This window comes from Amphibalanus amphitrite, unplaced genomic scaffold (genome assembly GCF_019059575.1).
Source record: "Amphibalanus amphitrite isolate SeventyFive unplaced genomic scaffold, NRLGWU_Aamphi_draft 000456F_arrow, whole genome shotgun sequence".
Classification (NCBI taxonomy): domain Eukaryota; kingdom Metazoa; phylum Arthropoda; class Thecostraca; order Balanomorpha; family Balanidae; genus Amphibalanus; species Amphibalanus amphitrite.
In genome coordinates, this window is record NW_024881950.1 from 349,821 (window position 1) to 370,438 (window position 20,618).

The 20,618-nt window shown below is 47.1% G+C and overlaps 1 protein-coding gene across 44 annotated transcripts in view; it reads left to right on the plus strand.

The window, feature by feature from the left end:
- Window positions 1-12,312: 12,312 nt before the first annotated feature.
- Window positions 12,313-20,618, plus strand: part of LOC122391806 (zinc finger protein 454-like) — a 43,439-nt gene continuing 35,133 nt past the window's right edge. For 34 of the 44 annotated variants that reach the window (XM_043386059.1, XM_043386058.1, XM_043386072.1 and 31 more), the window contains exons 1-3: window positions 12,413-12,525; window positions 16,508-16,630; window positions 16,995-17,655. In XM_043386059.1, coding sequence (XP_043241994.1) covers window positions 12,486-12,525; window positions 16,508-16,630; window positions 16,995-17,655 — 824 coding nt within the window. In that variant the 5' untranslated portion in view covers window positions 12,413-12,485. Of the gene's footprint in view, window positions 12,640-16,507; window positions 16,631-16,994; window positions 17,656-20,618 lie in introns of all 44 variants that reach the window. The other 10 variants (XM_043386073.1, XM_043386081.1, XM_043386070.1 and 7 more) reach the window with 6 other exon arrangements.

Consider the following 20,618-nt stretch of genomic DNA (forward strand, 5'->3'; position numbering starts at 1 on the left):
TGTTTCGGAAGTGCACGGCGTCGATGATGGCGAAAACGAGAGGTGCAATAATGTTGTAGCGGAACACCGGGACTGCACACAACTCACTGCAGTTGTAGACGTTTACACCGAATTATCTTGCTCAGCTCAGGTTGGCTTTGAAAACGGCAGGGTCATCGGGCGGGCTTAAGCCTTAAAGGCGGTTAATACAGAGGACGGGATGGAGTGAAGGTTCCCGTTCAGGCGGTAAAGGGGGGGGGGGCGTCAAAATACCGGACTGTGACCCCTCAACGTGCGGCCGCCTCCCCCCTCCCCCAACTTTCATGACAACCATGTTAAGGACGGGCGTACAACTGTAAGCACATGTTGCATTTCGGATGTTGTGCCTGTAACAAATGCAAAGTTTTGCATTTTTTGACAATCAAAGCTCATTTCCTCCCAGCGAAGTAGATATTGAAACAATTTTTGAAGAGTTGATCTACCATTTGCCTATTCCGGCGACCGCCATAAAAGCCTGAAAAGCGTGTGAAATTCAATGGGCCTGAGCTGGGCTGGGTTCGGCGCCCATGGGCCCCGCTTGGGCTGGGCTGTGCTCTGTGGGTTGGCTGGCCCGTGACGAACACTGCACCCTCGAGCCCGGCATAAACTAAACATGGCCGGTTCATAGTATAAAAGTCCGGCTGAGCCTTCTTTCAGCTTAGCAGCAGCATTCTAGTATTTGCAGATACCGTGCATGTTTCATACAAGACACAATTATACCTATAGATTCGCCCATGACAACCCCGATTCGTTGTTTGCCCGCATCAATAGAACGGAACACCTATCAACTACTAGCTCCAGCATAAACGTATCAACATGGATGCTCGCATAGTCCTATTTACCTTCGTATCCATATTTGATCTAACTGCTCTTTCTGGGCCTGGCACAGTTCAACACAAAACCTTAGTTTGTAGTCTGGAATAGATCAGAACAATACCTATGGGTGTTGTTGGTAGGTAGTTAAAAAGTAATACCTAACGGTAACGGGTGACCTAATACACCGATCACTTCCACTCATCGGTTGTAGTGACTGAAAATGGCTTTAGTGTAATTCAAAACTGCATTTATACTCCGGTTTCCAACACTTGCTCGTTGTATTTATAATTAGTGGTGGCTTCTCTTCCGTCATAAGCGCGAATCGAACCTAAAATGGGCCTGTACTTATTCAATTTTGCCGATAAAAATATATTTTTGGTACCGTTAGAAAGCTTACACACGACTGCATGTGGTGCTAGTTGTATCTTTGAAAAATTCGTCCTAGTTTAGTCAGGAGAGCTAATCAAAAAGTAGGTCCCATTGTATCCCTATGGGGGCCGAGAGCGAGTCGGCACCACAGTTACCGGGAGGTGCCCCCGCCACAACCGCACGTGCGGATCCCTCGAAAAACAGCGAGTCCGCCGGTCACGTGACCAGGCTCATTTGCCGACACTGTTATTTATATACACTGTGGTTTTTGTCTATCGATTTCCGCCATGTTGTGTATACCAGAAATGTAAATTGCATGTACGGTAGCAGAGGTGCAGTTTAGTGAGAGGTACACTACTCAAAAGTGCTGCTGCTTCATGCTTGCAGTTTGATTGCAGTGATCAACTTTTCAAGACTTTGGTATACACAACATGGCGGAAATCGTTAGACATTCTGGCCCATATACGGCCAAGGCGAGTGCCTCCCCCTGGTCAAAAGTGGAAATAGCCGGTGCGCCGTCTGGCAACCCGGCAGCCCGCCGCCATAGGGAAATTCATGCTTTTTGTCGCTTTTTCGCTCCTTATGAGTCACTTGATCTAATTAGAGCTTAACTAGGAACGAAGCGGGTCACTTGGACGTATTCGGGAGCGGAATACGGTGTTTTGAAGGCAATACCTGGGAAACCCTACCCGCCCAATGCGAGTTTAAAAGTCTGCATGCCCAAATTAACGTTGAGCGCGGTCGTTTTCGGTCGGTTTTTCGCGACCTTGTGGCGAAATCGCCTAATTTATTCAACCAGGATGGGCTAATTCGCTTAACTAGGAATGAGGCGTTGAAGAGAATTATTCAAGGAATAGAGCTGTGCAAAAATATGTTTTGTATTCCTTAAACTGTATCCGCCCTCGAACGATAAACATTCTTGACCCATCAGAAACACATCCCTTGGAATGCGTTTGGACTTGGCTGAATCTAATATTAGCGAGTATCTGCTAGCCCGGCAGGTGCTGGGGTATTTCGCCACCCACCGTTTGCTGGGGGGGGGGGCGTTAAACGCCCCCAGCCGATAACTCGAGAACCAATAGGCGCAGCGAAACGCACGAGGCGGCAAACGAAAGAACGCGACGAGACGCTTCAGATGAGTACTTTTAAGTTGAATTTTGAGGTCACAGGTCGGGTCAAGGTCAGGTCAAACACCTGAAATCGGGCTTTCAGTAGCATGGATTTTAGGACTTCGCAATGGGCGCCTCTCGTCATAAACTCTGTTAAAACGGTGCACAATCCATCATACAGGGTGTTTCACTAAAAGTGTCAAAAAGTAAATGCCTATTAAAGTTTTATAAAATATGCAAATCACGTGGTTGCGCACGTGGCTTGGTTGCAAATTTTTGGACATTTTTGCTTTGTCCATTTAAGATATATTTTACACTCATACGGAGCGAGGGCAGGAGGCCAAAGCTACTAAGTCGGTTTTTTTTCCTTATGCAGAACAAGAACAGGTTATTTACACCGCAACAGGAGGGGTGAATTACACTTACCTTTGGTGCCATCAGAAACATTGAAACCGTATGCCGACTTTTCAGGAAACGTTTTATTCTCTCACCTCGCTACGTTCCAGATTATAAAAGGTTCAAAGGGCTTCTTGAGAGGTTTAAAAGGGTTCCTTCGATGCCCGTCGCAGTCCATAAAAGACGGGGTCCCCCACCTCTCGGCGGAAACCGTTGAAAAGGTCAGGGTCTTTTTGAGGGTCTTTGAAGATAACAAGAAGCTAATTTCAACATCAGAAATAGCCAAGGCCTTACAAGTTATCAAAAACAGCCACTATAATGGCTGTAACCACCAGGAACTGGCTGGATTAGAAGTTCCTGCACCGAAAAATCAGCTGCCTCGCCGCCCGCCTCCGGCCAGCGCAAAGCCTCGATCTGTCACCGTTTTACTTCTGGTTTTGGTCAGTAGCTCTCGCAGAGCTGAGGAAGACTCAAGTCGCATCACTTCGGGAGCTGAAGAGCACCATTCAAGGCTTTGCCGACAGTCTGGACGCTGAAGATGAAAACGGGCTGTGAGGCACCTCCGGACACGTGCCGAAACGGTGCATCAAAAGAAGGGGCGGATATGTGGAATAGGTTTGAGTGACGGTGCTATCGTTTTTATATATTCAAATGTCCAACAATTGCGGATGAAATGGTATGCAAATTTCCGTAGAAAACATTATTATTATGTGCATTATGACCTTTTACTTTTTGACACTTTTAGTGAAACACCCTGTATAAGGCCTACAAGAGTGTCAGCTCCATGTAGGGGTCAATCAAGCATAGGTCAGGGTCAAGGTCAGGTCAACCGGGTAGGCACATATCCCCGAAAATCAAAACTGATATTCGCAGCCTGTGACACATGTTTTATGGGTAATTTGGGGCGTAGAACACGATGGTCACATTCATTTTATCATATGTGTACGTGTTTGGCTCAAAAACCTCAATTTAAGAAATGCATGTATCATGGTCGTGAAGTAGTCACGAGAAATTGCCAAGATTCAGTTCAAGATTTTGGAAAATGCGGAACGATAATCAATAATCCAAGATAGCCATTTGATTGTTCATGGTATTGGCAGTCTAATGGCGTTTACGGCATGTCTGTATGTCTATTCTGTGATTTTATATGATTTTTTGAACATATGCCGTTTTTGGTCGAAAACTCAGAAATCATGACGTCACTAAAACCTCCATATCTCAAAAATTTTCCGACCGATTTTTTGGAAACTTTGTCACAATAAACTTCAATTAATTTCCTACAGGTACCCAGAATTTGGCGCGCCTGCGGCGCCCCGTTTTTATGCTATGGCCCGGCGAAAAAAGTGGGGGCGTTTAACGCCCCCCCCCCCCTCAGCAACTCGCGGGCTAGTGCAGTTTCTTGGCTTACACAGTACGCACACAAGCATACATACTTCCTGCCCATGATTATTCCTCACTTGAATGAAAATTTTGCTATAATAACTATTCCAAGCGAAGCAGTTAACAGGTTTTAGTGCGGTGCCAATTCGGAACCATTCAGCGCCGCCAGTCTCCCAGGCGGCGCATACTACGGCCGCCGCCGGCCGCCGCACCGCCGCTCTGGCAGGGTGTTTGACTTCATATCTCTGTTGCTAGAAAAGCTTTGGACCGATTTACTTGATTTTTGCATGAAAAGATCCGCCATTCAATTCCTAGCAGATAACGAAAATTTGACGTCAATTGCACGATCTGCTGCCCATATTGTGGTACTGCCATCTATTGACAAGGCTGGCGAACTAAAGCCGGGCGGCTATTTCCACTTTTAACACACCATGTTTTGTTTCCATACGAGTTCTAGAACTACCCAAAAAATCATTTTTTACAAATTTGGTGTGCCGTGACGTCATAAAATTTTGAATAACTTCTACATTTTTTGATTAACTTAACTTCCACATGATTCTTCTAACAATTGGTATGTAGGTGCACAAAGACCACTTCTCTGACATATATTCTGATTTTTTCGATACACTGAAAATTTTGGATTTTATAATTATTTTCCTCAAAAACTCAGTTTTTTAAAACATTTGGGCCAAAATCCAAAATTCTCAAAAAATCGAGATAGCCATTTGATAGACAAAGTAGAATCACGTATAAACTTTTTGGTACCTCTTGATTCCTTTAACCCGCGCCCGGCTGGGGGTCCTGGATTTCCACGCCCTGCTGGGGGGGGGGTGTTTGAACACCCCCCCTTCTAACTCGGCTCCTGGGCCACGTAGCGATACGCGGAAGGCGGCGTTCGAAAGAGCGTCAAAAATAATGAGGAAATCACTTCAGTCAATTTTTTGGTCAGGTCAAAGGTCAGGTCACCAGAGGTCATTGAAGGCAAAATTTCGCCGATTTCCAGGTCGAATGTCGACAATTTCCAAGAAGCCAACGCATAACTCGGGAACCAATAGAGCTACAGCGCCGCGGAAAAGCGCATTCGATAGCCCTATTAACGCCCTTTCTGAGTAATTCTCTCAGATTTGACCTAACGTCAACGGTTTTGCCTGCAGGGGGCAAAAACTGCAAAAATAGCCGATTTTTTCGGAAACAGTTTTTCTGCAATAACTTTTGACCCAAGCCTTGTACGAGCTTACTTTTACCGGCATCGTGTTCCTCTCGTCAAGACGCATCGAATGAACTATAATTTGACCTTGAAAGGTCAACTTGAAAATTTGACCTCAGGTCAAGGTCATGACCTGACCGGAAAGGGTCATGTTGCATATCAGTCGATCCGTATCGTCGAGCTGAACACATCTAAGGCGTTTTCATCGCTCTAGCATGCCTCTATCAAAAGTTATTTGCGATAAACTGTTAGATACCATTCGTGACCTAAGATGACCTCAGGGCATAAATAGGGGTCACGGACACCATTTTCATGTTCAGTGTGTCTAAACCACTTGTAATTCAGTGTTTGGGAGTGTTTATAATGTCTTTCGTCCAAAAGAAGCGCATTTCAATTTTCTCCCATTGACTTATAATGGGGAGGTCGCAAAATTGACCTGACCTTAGGTCATCGATATCAAAATTCTGAGATATACCTTTTGTACATGCTATTGCTCTTAGCAATCGCTGAAAGTTTCAAAGCGATCGGTCACTCGGTGTAGCTATGACAGACATTGAAACTTTTTATGAGGTGAGGTCACTTCAAGTGACCTGGTGACCTGACCTTGAATGACCTTGGTCTGAAATTTTCACAACATGTGTAGAATTGATGTATGATAAGGTGTACCAAAAACGGCGGCGCTCCGCGCCGCCGTTTTTTAGATATTCGCGAAAAACCACAAGGGGGGGTGTTCAAACACCCCCCCCAGCAGGGCGCGGGTTAAAAATGAAGATGTTAGCGGCGTTTGAAATTTTGCCGTTTTTGAGGCGAAAATGGCGAACATGACGTCACTAAAACGTTATTTTCTCAAAAAAAAAATCCGACGGATTTCGCTCAAATTTTCAGGAATTCCTAAATTAATGTATGATAAGGTACTAAGGGTTTGACGTCGCTGGTGTAACGCGTTTAGAAGTTGCTGGCGAAAAACGGGAGGGGAGAGGGGGCAGATTCTGTCCCCCCCCCCCCCCAGCGGGGCGCGGGCTAATCTTGTGACTCATAAGTGACCTGACCTCTGTGACGACCTGGACCTGCACAGTTATCTCATTTATAAAAATGTGTATCGGAAAAATAATACTCTATCATTTATTTACGACAGCATGCCTTGTACTCGGTGTAATCACGCATTTCTTAGAAGGTCTATGAATGGTCAAAATGCGACCTTTTACCTGACCTGTGACGTCATCGGTTGCGTTTAGGTCAATGACATTGGGTCATGCAGGGTACATAGTTCCACGGTGGAATTATCGAGCGTCGTTTGAATTTTTAAAATCAGCCGGCTACTTTTCGACATCTTCAGGGGGTGGGGACGGTCCCATCAATCCTGCTTCGTAATCCTAATAAGCTGCTGTGCAGTTTAAACAAACTTTCCCGATAAAATTTCTTAAGTTTTCGTTTTATTCTCGAAAAAAAAACACAAATTTACATCAATGCTCGTGGGGGGTCACCTTTATGCCCCCCTAGATTAGATCCTCCAGTGCTACGTGGTGCGGATAAGACCTATAGTTATATGACCTATAGTAAGACATTGGTACAGCCCCAGGTGCAGGTTGATCTAAATTATAAAGGGACACTCTTTCCACCGGTCGCCAAGGATCGCACTCCTTTTTGGGACCTGGTTGATAACATAAAGCATTCGCCAGTGCATAAAAAGTGAACGCTTGATGGCTGTCTTTCACCCTCGGTTTTTAGATCTTCATGTCATAGTATTCTGAGAAAGTTGTGTGTCGGTAGATTTGGATATACCTCGAGAAAGGGGTGGGGGCCAGGTGGCGAATATATACATTACGAGCCCCCCCCCCCCCCCCCCCCCCGGCCGGTAAGTCGGAGGGGCTCAGCACCCGATTGCCTCCTTCCCTAGTTCCTGCACCTATGCACACACCAAACTAGGCGTCTTTTTTGGGTTCTACTTTGCATACGGCCTGCGGGCCTCAAAGCTCGTCTGAAGGCTGCAACTTAGTTTTTTTTTTCTCAATCCAATCTGAGTCATTCTCAGCAGCATGCCTCCCATATTTCTAATGAGGCTGGTTAACGCTGATTGATTTCTTTTTTATTCTTTACATTCTCTAAAAAATCATTGACTTGTTGAATTCATTCGGGAATTAGGGTGTCTTTTGAATGTTTGAGAAGGTCCTCTCCGTGGCCGAGTGGATAAAAGCGCCGGAATTCGACGCTTAGCCGGAAGTGAGAGCCCGGTTCAAGCCCCGGTGCGGGCGGCCACATTTAGCTCCTACGTGTAATGGCGTGCGTGTCTGTGGCAGGGGCCGCACAGAAGCCAGGAAGCGTGAGTGAGCGGAGGGGACCGTGTCCAGTCGTGAGGGCACGTTAAAGGGACCCTCCCACCTTCAAAAAAGTTTATGAATTGGCATGAAAGTGATGTCGCTGGGTTCAGAAAGAGCGAAAACGAATATCTACCAAATTTCACCGAAAAATATTCACCGGTTTTCAAGATATTAGACTTTTACTTTTGTTTACTTTTTTGGGATCTCCGCTGTTTCTAGCGACTTTATTTTAGAAGTGCGACGTTTGCGGCAGATGTTGCGCGCAAATAGCATATACCACCGCGTGCTACAAAACGTTTTAGTCAAACATTTAAAAATCGTTAGATATCTGCGCTGACGTCACACATTCAGAGGGGTATTCCTAAGCATTAGCCCCTCTGAATCAAAATGATGCAATTTTGAAATTCAATATTTCCGATTTAAGGCATTTCTCGATGTTGTGAGTGCCGAAACCGGTAATTGTGAGCCAGGGACCCCATTTTGGCTATCTCAACTCAAATCTAATGTTAACCCATTTATGCCCAGGAATATTGACCATCATGAAAATCGATGAAATCAAAATATGTTATGCTCCTACCAGGGCCTTGTGTGGAATCGAAAATAATTTTTGCCTGCAGCAAAAGTTTTTCGAGAAAAACGTAAAAAACGTGCGTTGCGAAATCGCAACGAAGGGCACACCAGGCGCCATCTGCGTTGCGAAAACGCAACGACGGGCACACCAGGCGGCCATAAAGTACACTGAACTGTCGTATATATGCTAATTTGTTTTGAAAACATTAATCAACTGTGGACAGCTATTGCTTGAAAATGCGGAACCCATCCCTCATGCTCTATAACCCGCCTAAAAGCCTCAGTGGGGGAGCATAACTTCAGGATTCGCGAACGGGGAGGTGACAACAAACGGTCATTATCAACAACAGTTGTCCATTTAAAGTTGTGGTCGACACGTACCCAGGGTGACGCTTTCTTCTTGGATGCTAGACAGAGCCATTATCCCCACCTATCAGACCTCACACTGAAAACAATCAAACGGAGGTTGGGAGTAAACCAGTGCCTCACGTATACGCGTATCCGCAATGATCGTTAAGCACCCTCCTAGGAGTAAAATTAAATTCCATTGCAGGTTAGTCGTACCCACTCTCAGCAAAAAAGAGAAAAAAAATGAACCGATCCGGCTTTCACAAATTACCCGCGCAAGGCGTAGCGCATCATAACAAATCGCCTCCCAGTTTACCACGTTTACACCTGATCCAAAATTTTCATGGCCCCACTCTCAGCGACCTTCACGTGTAACCTCTTTCTCGAGGCAATACCAGGACAGAATGGTGGTTCGACGCAGCGGCACACTTTTCAACTGTTTCGTGAATCCGTCCTTTCCATCTTCAGGATAGTTGAATCCTTCTTCTCCACGCCTCAACCCCCTTTCCGGGCTGGACGGGCAACTATAGATGTATTGCATTCGGGCAGATCACAAAGGAGCACGCCTGTAGCCGGGTGCAGTGAGTGCTTGGGAGGGGGAGGGGGGCTGGGTCATGGGTGGCCTGCCCACTGGCTGGGCTCAGTCTCGACGATTAAACGTGCCCGCTCAGACAAATGTCTCCGCTAATTCCAGTAATACTGCTAGCTCTAAAATGGTCTGATTCGATAAAAGGCTTATCCCAAGTGTGAAAACAAGCGTATACTCCACATCAAGTAGCTTATTAATCTATGCAAGTTATGAATCCTAAAAAATGACTATTTTCCCAGACGCCCTCATTACCCCTGCCGAAGGGCTCTGCTACCCACAGAGGGGGCCTATCCCACTATTTGCCGACCCTGAGTTATCTTTTCTAACGTAAAGGTTGGTAGTCAGCAGATTGTATCCAGAGAATGGCAATGCCTATCTGTCGTCTGATACCAGACTACATCCCCGTTATTTATCATATATGACCTATCCGTGCTTCTATCCTCAGGATACTGAAATCCCTCTCCTCCACGCCACAACCCCCTCCGGGCTGGACAGGCAACTTTATCTCATGCGGGCTGCTCCCTTGGAACGGCACCGCTGCTCCCAAGGGAGCGCACCCCGTAGCCGGGTGCAGTGAGTGCCTTGGGGCTGGGTGGCCTGTCCTCTGGACGGGCTCAGCCCCGGCGACTCACTAGGGTGCCTGCCCAGACCAATGTCTCCCCCTAACTCCTATCATCCTTCCGGCTCTGCAATGGTCTTGTCAGACCGAAGGGGCCTAACCCAACAAAACAAAAAAAAAACAAAAAAATTTATCATATACATATGTACAATGTATGTACATAGTCGATCCAATTTCCAAAGGACCCTCTCAGGTCCGTTAGCATCGCCGACCGTTTGATGCAGGTCCTCTTCCTATCATGCGATTTTCAGATGTATGGGAACACATTGCTTAGTGAACGAACATCCCGATAATCTGTGAGAGAAAAAGAAAGGAGTGTTTGTAGCTGTTTGAGGCAGTAAATGTGAAATATGTCGCAACATTTTAAGCGCAAACGCACCTTGCACTTAACATACCTATACACGTCCCTCATGACTACAAAACGGGAGAGAGAAAGAGAGAGAGAGAGAGAGAGAGAGAGAGAGAGAGAGAGAGAGAGAGAGAGAGAGAGAGGGAGGGAGGAAGAGAGGTGGGGGAACGAGGAAGAGATGGAGGAAGATGGGAGAGAGAAAGAAAGAACCCACAGCGTATCACGAGTGAAGTCTATTGTTGATATTCATACTTTCCCTACCCTACCAATGTGCCCCTCGTTGCGTTTTCGCAACACCGCTGTCTTTCCGATGTGCCCTTCGTTGCGTTTCCGCAACGCCACCGTAGTCACATTTGAAAATAGTCACAAACCCTTTTTGCAGCGTGATTTCTTAACAAAATGCATATCTAAGCTATTGTAGGGACTCTGCAGAATATGTTTACACAATCTTCATTACGATATCATTAAGCACTTAGCCTATTTATCTTGTTTTTTCGTGACGTCATCACTCACAAGACCTTCGACTTCCCTCTGGGAGCTCTAGGCAGTAACTTACCGGCCGCACAGACTTGTAACTGCGTAGCATCATGCGCACAACCATGCTACACACGCTGAAACTTGTCTCATCGGTTAGCCGCCATTACACACTTCTCAAGCTTCGATTACGTCGACGCTTACTTGCGTTGCGAAAACGCAACGAAGGGCGTAAATGGGTTAAGGTGGGAGGGTCCCTTTAAACCAGCGGTCGGCAGGCCCTCCGGGGTCGTGCCCCCTTTTCGGGTGCCAGGCAGGGCCATTACCCCCACCCTACCAGACACCATTGCATACACAACCGAGCTCACTGAAATGTCATACCTTTCCGTGACTCTTTGGGTATTTTTGGTATTATTATGTAAAAACGTCGGATCACGACACAATTTTACCCTCGAGCCGATCATTTTTTTATCTGCCATAAAACATGTCATACATTGACAGAAATAACTGTTGACTTGTTAGGCAGTTGTTTCTTGAGGTCATGGAATGTCATAAAATTTCAATTCTAGAAGGTACAGCGGGTTCTGATCTACTACACAATTGTCATTGACCCTTTGAAAGTCTTAAGTCACCCAATGGCCAAGGAAGTTAACCGTCATCCGTATTGGTGTTTTGCCAGCCGCTAATTTATGGGGGGAGAAATTCGTTGGACCCCTCTTTGTCGTTCGGCCCCTGATCAAGCATGAGCTTCGCGGAAAAAAACGAGCGTGTGCCCGTGACGAGAGGAAGCTGATGATACGCGATTTTAAGGTCTTAGGTCATCGATTGACCTTCCAGGTCGGCTCAATGACCCAAAAAGTCGGAAAATCGAGACCTGTCAGAACTTCGTAAAGTGAGGATGTTGTGGAGTTTGTCGGGGTACTGATCACGAATTTTATCTAAGTTTTGATCACAGATGTCTTCGTGCATTTAGGCCAGGTCGGGTCAGGTCAGGTCAACCAATAGGCGTCCTGCCGGGTATTTATAGTAATAGGCAATAGGCATCAACAACCACTGACAGCTTCGTAACATGTTACGAAGGCACCAAAATTACTTGGTATATGTTCAAATGGTTGCGAAATTCTAGCTACAATGTATAAAATTGATAAACCTGTACTGAAAATGTCATCGCGATCGGCCGCTTTTTGCGCGAGTTATTCGCGAAAACCCGAGGAAAAGGGGGGGGGTCCCCTATAAGTGCGAAGGTTAAAATTGGGTAGCAGCGTCTTCCTATCGTCACGGGTTGCACGTTCATTTTTCTACCGCAAAGCTCCAGTTCAGATTTCAGAGGCCGAGAGGCTGGGGTCCGACCGGCCCCTCCCCGTTTACGTTAGCTGTTATGAAAACGCCAATAGAGGGGCGACGGTTAGTGTTCGATCTTTGAACCCTGAGACCAAACATGGCGTGATGTCTGTCCCATCAAGGGAGACATTAATTCTAAGATAAGGCTTTCTCAGAGGCCCCCATTACCCCCGCCGAGGGGCTCCATTACCCCCAAAGGGGGCATGCCCCACCATTTGCCGACCCCTGCTTTAAACGTTCGGACAAAATTCTGTCATACAACTGGAATTGCGCGATCGGGTGGTGGGATCAGGGTCAGCACAACAAGCTATGCTTAGTGCGGGCTCTGATTCCTCAAATCCGCCCATTCAGCCATTCGGACTAAATTTATAAAAAAAAGGTTTTCAATGATTTAGTAGCTGTGTTCTAGAGCAGCATATGCTTTATTTATCTGTATATTTTTTGTTTAAAATTTAGGAAAAGAATTTTGGATAACCACACAATAAAATTTTTCCTAGTCGACTATGCAAACTGTATTTCAAAGTTGCTAATTGATGCAATTCAGGTTCGCAAATTTTTAGTCGATCGTCACCTCTATGCAATATGGCCGTTGACAAAGAAGGAAGCAAACGAAAGGAGGCGGGTAAATATTGCAAATAAATTCGAGTTTAGGGTTCCTGGTGGTGGGAAGTGTAATCTAACAGGAAGATGGTATACTAGCAACCTCCTTTCAATCGGTTCTGCTTCGCAGGTAAAGGTGATTGGTCTTGTTTGATGCATTTTGAGTCTGGTTGCGTATGGCGTCGTTTTCTGTGCCGCGGGTACGCCCTTTCACTTTCATGCCATCCCTCTGTTGATATTCCATGTCTTTGTATGGTAGACGTCTTTGTTCATTCTGTTTTGCATGCTGAATTTCGTATTCACCTTTTCACACCGTCTATTTACTCGTGTTTTCACTTTTGCTAGCAAGCCATATTTGTCTCACCAGCTTGCAAAGCATGTCAAGGCCATTGGCTGCCTGAAATCGAAAGTTGTTGTTCTTTGCTTGGGCTGCGACTCTGTTGATCAAATGTTTGTACATATCCTCAGTAGTTTGTGGCTGCATGTGTTCTGCTCATCTGCATTGAAAAGTGCCTAATGCCTGCATTCTACACACTTTCCTGCGTTGTATTAGTTGTGTATTGATGTTGAGTGCATTTCAGTTCGGGACTCGGGTGCCCCATGCCAGTGCATTATGTCATCTTTATTTTGGTTTGCTTCTGTTTGGTTTGTCAGAAGCTCATGCTTGCTTAATTGCATCATATTTTGACTAAGATATGCTCTTGTCTTTGTTTGACTGGGTCCATTAATTGCGAAATTAACTTAAGATAAATTAAATTTGTACTTATTAAAGCTGGCATTACCCATGTCTCACTATCAAGATTTGCCATTTTATAAAGGGTGTTGTATTTGGCTGCTTCAGATTACTAATTTGCAATGGGAAATGAAAATATAATTTATAAGCATGTAGCTGTAAAGTAATAGCCTAAAAAATCAACCTGGCTGAAGGTAGACTGGATAGTTGCTCATACCGCTCCTCTAAGGATTCTGAACAACTAAAATTACATTTTAGATGGCCAATTGGTGAAAAAATTGGCAGAGGTTGAATAACAAACAATAGGAAGTGACAAATGATATGATACAATATCACCAAAAGATAACATAACATTCTTTACACTCCAAATCTAACCTAACCCATAATAGATAGTCACTAGGTAGTCACCAGATAAGTAGTCACTGGGTGAAGGTCGCATTCAGAAGGGCACTGTCATAAGTCATTTAATTAGGCTGGGGTCTGGACCAGTACTGGGCCCTGTCTCACCGATGATAGCAGCACGCTGCTATCACACTTGTCAAATTGGGTTTTCATGGAAGCATCTACAAACCATGGCGTCGTCAAACTGTGTGATGTCATCAAATATTGCTGCTAACATATTCACGGCCGTGCGAATGTATCAAACGCATTCAACGAGACAGCAACTCTGTTCCAAACGTAGCTATGAAAAGGCTCACAGATTATACGAAACGTCATCAGTGTGAGGTCATCACATTATGTCAGCTCGCGCAATTTGATAGTAGCGTGCTGCTATCACCAGTGAAACACGGCCCAGGCGAACACCTTCAATTAAGGGGGGCATTGCCAACTTTTGGTCCCATCCTTTCCATGCAACGCCCATAGGGCTAATGTTAAAATAACAAAACCAAGGGGGCACGGTGCCCCCGTTACGCTGCCTATGGTCTGGACTAAAGTTTAATTGTCCAATGCAATGGCAAAGTTAGTAGATGATTTATGATGAAACTGCATGCTTATGACAAGATGAATGATGTGTCAAAGACCAGAGCTGATCCTAACTTTCTCAAGTGAAATGATGTTAATCGTCATGCTACTTGACGGAAAACCACAGTAGTGATTTGTGCAATGCCTATTGCCTTTTGTGTTATTTGTCGCAAAGGAAGATAAGAAATTTCATCCATTTGTTAAGTGAGTCAAAGATTAGTTTTGTACACCGCACATCTTACCTTGTGGTGGATCTGGACAACTGGACAATGTAGGAAAAAAATGCCATTACTCTTTATGGGGTCTGAAGTCTCACACTTCATCAATTGTGTTAGTGATTGGAAATTTAACAATGGAAACAGCTATTTCGTCCAATGCTAATATAATGCTCTCTATAACATGCATTGATGGATGCAGTGTCATACTGCACGTAATGGTGTTGATATTTTATGTTTGTTTGTCTCATATGGCCTGGGTCTTGGTCTGTTGGTTCATCGCTCATGTGCACAAACAAATAAGCTATTAAATGTGCATCAATAATATGCTTCCGTGCAATGTAGTTGCTATCAGCAGTGCGCGAGCTGTAAGTGTACGCCCAGCTGCATACCTACACAAATAATTGACCATGATGCGAAAAGTGTCCCCGAAAGTCTGTGTGTGAAACCAGCTGGTATGTATTGGTTCTGTGGTGAAATATGTATTTGGCCCTCGGCGTCTGTAGTTGGGACGTGCTCCTGCGTCCTTGATTGCGTGGCGATTTCACTTCATAATCCGTTTTTCTACATCGATCATACGTACTCTCACCTTGAGTTTTATTGCCTTTTGTAAGTCCAGTTATCTGTCAATAATCTGAAGCAACAGTCAATGAACCCGCCTTCGTCGACTGTCCCAAAATGGCATATCCATTGTTGCGATCTGTTGATACGAAATGGTCTATATGGGTCCGAATTCCGATATCCAGTCAATCTGCGGGCCAGCCCGTGGTCTGCCATGGCTGTCACCCACTTCTGCTCTGCTCCACGGAGCTGATACTTGCCGGGAGCTCGGGGAGTGGGGGGGGGGACACTGTAAGCGGATTAGTCGCCAGTGATCGGCGCTGCTCCGTTACGCGGCCCGACCGGTCACCGGCCGTGGGGGCAGGTGCCGTCAAGGCTGTCCACTGGTCCTGTGTGCACTGTCACCGCCGGGATGTGGTCGATCCGAGTGGCGTGCGCGACATGGCGCGGCCCACCTGTGTGTGATACGGGCGGTCTTGGAGCGGGGGCGGCGGAGGGAAGACGGTGCACTCGCCGTGGAGCTGTGCTAGTGCGTGTGCTGGTAGGTCGGTGTGTTTTAGGATAGTAGTGCGCGCGCGAGGGTGTTGATTAGCTCGAGAGTCGGGACAGCGGTCAAGTACGTCGTTAAAAAGCGGAACTTCTTTCTGCTCGCCCAGACCAGACGAGTGAGACAGCTGACTGAATGTGAGCCTTGGGATCGACGTTTTTTATCGATGAACTGCAGCTGGTGTCAGTTTTCCAGCGGCGTTTTTTGCTGCTGCACTAGACTTTCATACCCATGTTCAATGTTCTCTAAGACCTCAGTAGAGCGACTGGAGGCGACAGACTGAAGTAAGCCCTAGCCGCTAGGGGTCCACTAAATGCGCTACGGTATAGCGTAGGTTGCATGGACTCTTGTGCAACAACAATCTCATAACTAGCGTATTGGGATATGTTTCAAGGCGTTGGGAAAAGAACGAAAATGTTGATAAGTCTTATCCACGAAGGAAATCAATGGAGCTTAATTCAATTACCATAGTGTAGTGGTCAGGCCTTAGACGTGTAAACTAAAGACATCTAACGAACCAACATGCTGCGTTAATGATCTCTTGCATGCCTATTTTTTAGTGTTTGCTTTGCACCGCTGCAGTGATATATTGCCACCGCTTCTCCTGACTTTTTTCTCTTTTTTTTTTTAAGTGTACAATGTTCGATGAAGTGTTAAAACTAAGTGCAATTTTAAGATATTATATTGCCATCTCATCTTATTAAACGTGATTTCAAAAACAATGCTATTGCCATATTTTACTATGCATTATGATATCATGCATGGCTTCAAGGCAATCGCGTTGTTTATGTATTAGTACATGCATATTACATGCGTTAATGTTTGAGTAAAATATCTTATGTATAATTCGACGTTCCTATACTCAAATCACCACCAAGGACAGCTCTGTCGTCCGCTGTATCGCTCTCTGCAGTTCCATTGTCAGTGGGTACTGCCCCCATCAGCGTCCCTCTCGTCTCACCGCCGCTATCCGTCCGTGTTTCAGCCATGTTCGCGCCGGCCACGAGCATGTCGCACGGGGACCTGCACGGCGCGGCGCACGTGACACAGGCGGAGGCGAGCAGCGCGGGACGCGGCGCGCCGCACGGTGCGCCCGCCTACGTGACAGGTTAGAAAAAGAACCAAATAGAGGAGAGAGGAGTAGAGCGGTTTCGGGAAGAGGAGTAGTTGGATGGGATATAAGATACTGTTGGAGTTGGGGCAGTCTGTTAGAATAAGGAACAGAGGTACTCAAGATGAACATTGATAATGGACACCTTACTTGTCAGGAATGGGAGTCGGTTTTATTTCAATTGCTGAGCTGCTTTTTCGCCCATTTTGTGAATGATCTCCCTGAAAGAAAGACAGTTTCGCGCAGTGATATGTTACGGTTTCGCGGTACAGGTGTTTTGCTATGCTGGGAAGAGTTGATAATCGTTCTGTATGTTGTACCGCCGGCTGTGACCTGACCTGACCTCCGCTCCGGCCCGCAGCGGCAACCCACTCTGCACCGGAGGAGGAGAGCATCGCCATGCTGTCCCAGATGCTGCAGAACGAGGCGCAGCGCCACCAGCGCGAACAGCGCGTCACCTACGCGCCGGCCGCCGGCGTCTCGGCCAAGCCCGTCACCTCCAGCGCCGACATGATGTCTGAGCTGATGGACGGCTCGGCGGCCGGCGGTGGCCCGCGCGTAGACGCCGGCCGCTCGGGCGGTGGCGCCGAGCCGGCGCCCCCCGCCCAGCAGGTGTATCTCGAGCCGACGGGCGGCGCACCGGCCGGAGCCGCGCCGCGTATCAGCATCGACCACCTGCTCGGTCTGCCGGGCTTCAGCGGCCCGATCGCGCCGCACTTTCTGGCGCCCCGTCCGGCGGTGTTTGTGCCCCACCCGGCGCACCGCGGACAGGCGCCGCCCGCCTCGGTGGCCGGCGTGCCCGTCAGCGCGGCGGCGTCGGCAGCGGCCGCGGCCGCGGTGGCGGCGGCGGCCGGAAAACAGGACGAGGCCGAGAAGGAGAACGGCTGGCAGCGCACCGAGATCAAGCGCGAGCCGGGCGGCGGGCCGGAGGAGGCTGCGCGCGGCCTGCTGGCGCTCCACAAGCAGCACTACCACAGACTGGGGACGGAGGCAGGACAGCCGGGAGCCGCCGACAGCGACGAGTAAGTACCGAGGGCACGCCGCACCGGCCGCCAACGGTCCGGGCTCCGCGTGATGTCCGAATGAATGGGTCGCTTTGGTTGCCTTGCGTGTAGAATTGCTTCATGTGATGTTGCCTGCACAGTGCACGGCTGTTCACGCGCACCCTACTTGCCATTTTCATTCCTAATTCGCCTATGTTAGCTGTTTCGTTAACAACTTTTCTTCCGAAGCAGCCAGGTTATGTGGTGCTCCTCATAAAGTCCCCCTTGCTTTGTGACCATCACCTTTGTGACTATCACCCTCCACTACTTAGCACCCTCTGTGAAGACCGGTGGTGCGCTGACCCGCTCGCCCACCCCGCCATGACTCGCGTGCACAGCTGGTGTTGCACAACGGCTGCGCGATCGGACACACCGATACGGGTTGGCCGTGACCGCCCAGCGCGCGGCCGGTCTCCGCAGGTCGTGCCGCCGCGTTGATGGCCGGGCCGCTGCGCCGGGGCGGTGGCTTTTTTGGGGCGAGGCTAGGAGATGGTGTCGCCGTCTGGTGAGCGCTGATGATAGGCTGTAGTGGTGGCGACGGCCACGGGGGCAGTGCCGTCGTGGCGAGGAAGATTTTCCTATTGAAGGTGCGTTTGCTGAAACCGTTACCCGGCTGTATTAGACTTTGGGAAGTCGGGTAATCGTATGCGAGAGCGTATCCAAACAGTAAGATCTCCTTTCCATCAGTCACGAGCAATAGGTGAGTGTGATGGATGCGAGCGATCCTGATTACCGTCTATTTAAGAGTCAGGATCACTCAGTTTAGAGTCTTTCATATTTCAGCCTCCATATTGTAGAAGAGCATCAACTCAAGGAGTTCTCACTTTTATTATATCCAGGTCATTTAGCTACGCGGTTACAAGATACCTTCCCTGTTTTTATTTCCTTAAATTGACAAATATATTTATTCACATTTTCTTATCCATAAGGCGATATGCAAGGTAGTATCATATGTCCTTTCCAGGGAACTTAACACTCTTAACTTTTTCCGCCAAGTTTTTTCCTTTCAAGGTTGTGCAACAAACTTTCTAACTTAAATTATGCCTTCCCCATCCCACACTGTCTTCCATTTCCCATTTTAGTGTAGAGTAAGCTCGATGTTGGCGAGATAATTCAATTAAAGAAACGACAAAGGCTGTTTAGTGTTTACTACCCGCGGAAGTTTCCGCGACACTGCCAAGTGCAGCTTGAGGCATAGTTTGTTGAAAGGGAATGTCCATTTAAACAGGAAATTAGGCTTTTCATGTAGGTCGCTAAAATGAGGCTTAGACTAATTTATATGCGCTAAAGTCTTGAAGTACATCTGAGAATTGGCTCTCGTTACTAATTGGACCTGCAGCCATATTCAGTTCCCGTGCAATAACAGGCAGCTTGAGGGTCCTTGCCCACCTTTGCCGTTGCAACGGTGTACCACTAACGTCATGCCATCACTGAGCCGCTGTAATTCCTTGCCATGTTATTGGACCCTCCCCTCAGGCTGCGAAAGGCTCGCGTGCTGTTGCATCTGCTCAAATCCGTCCCCAAATGGGCGGTTCAACAGGACGTGTGCCAGGTTTTTCCGGTCGTCACCAACAGTGGATTCTCCCAGTAACAACGGTACCCGTTGTTGTCATCTGTGGGGTCAGTTACGTTAGTTACGTTAGTTACGTTAGTTACGTCACTTACGGTGTGACATGAGCGGGCCGCGGATGGTGGATTCAGTCTCCGCGTGGTGTTCCCCGATCGATACCCGCGGGTGGGCCTCATGGCCGCTGCTGAGCCCCCGTGCCGCGACACAGCCAGCACGCCTATATGAACAGTAGGGGCGCGGAGAAAAGCGACAGAGTGAGAAAAGAGAGGGAGGGAGGGAGAGATGGGATAGGTTTGGATAATTTTGGAACCGTTCGATGTTTTGATAAAAGCGGCTCCAGGTGTGCAGTAGCCATAAATAAATTGGTACTGATTAGTTGTTGCACGGAAGACTTTCGATTTTCGCTAGACGTAGAGTCTGTTTTCTAGCACTGACTACCAAAAAGTTTGGCTTTTGCTGGGCAAAACAAAACACATTGTCCAAGGGCGAGGTGACTGAACTTCAAATACGTATTAAAGATCTATCCCCGAAAAAGTGGACCCATTTCGTGGACCCGTTCCACCCATCGGTCTACATAAGCAATAAGCATACCGGTGCCTTTTCGATCCTCTCAATGGATTTCTTCACACGACTGCTCCGGGGCGGTCCGCAACTGCGCACAACTGCTTTTATCGCGTCATTTTCTCGAGCTTTTCTGTAAAGCCTCTCCGCCAGCCGTTTCCTAGCTGGGCGCTTTGTAATTGTTTTTCGCCTAATCCTTGCCTTTCAACGACAAAGCTTTTGGTAAAAAAAAAAAAACTATCCTCCCGGTTATATTAATTGTCCACACTAGATTTCAAGAGTCCTCAAATATTGTAGGGATGACCGTACTTCGCACGATACCAGTTAGGGCCAGAAAAGGATAAAGTCTTTCCGTTGGTTCTAGTTTCATAACAGCGCTGCGAAAGTGTTATAACCCTGTGGTTCATGATACGATAAACACTCACGGTAGATGCAGCCCATCTTCATAACCAACTTTGCCCATTTGGCCGTTCCCTAACAGCTCCATAATTTTGCTGCCATCCGGCTATTCAGATGTAGTTGGTTTTACCCACCTTTTGTCTGCTGTTTGGACTTTGCTTTTAATATGTCACCACCCTCATTCAGCTGTTAAATTTTGCATACCGACGATACTCGCGTATCATGTTCAGTGAAGTACAAGACACCTGAATGTTCTAGCTGAGCTAAGATTGTCTAAAAGTAAACTAAGTTATATAGAGCTAAGATTGTCTAAAAGTAAACTAAGTTATATAGTGACACCGTATCTCTTCAATTGTGGTATCACCTTTATGTATTGTTATAATGAAAGAGAACATTGACCAATTATCCTCAA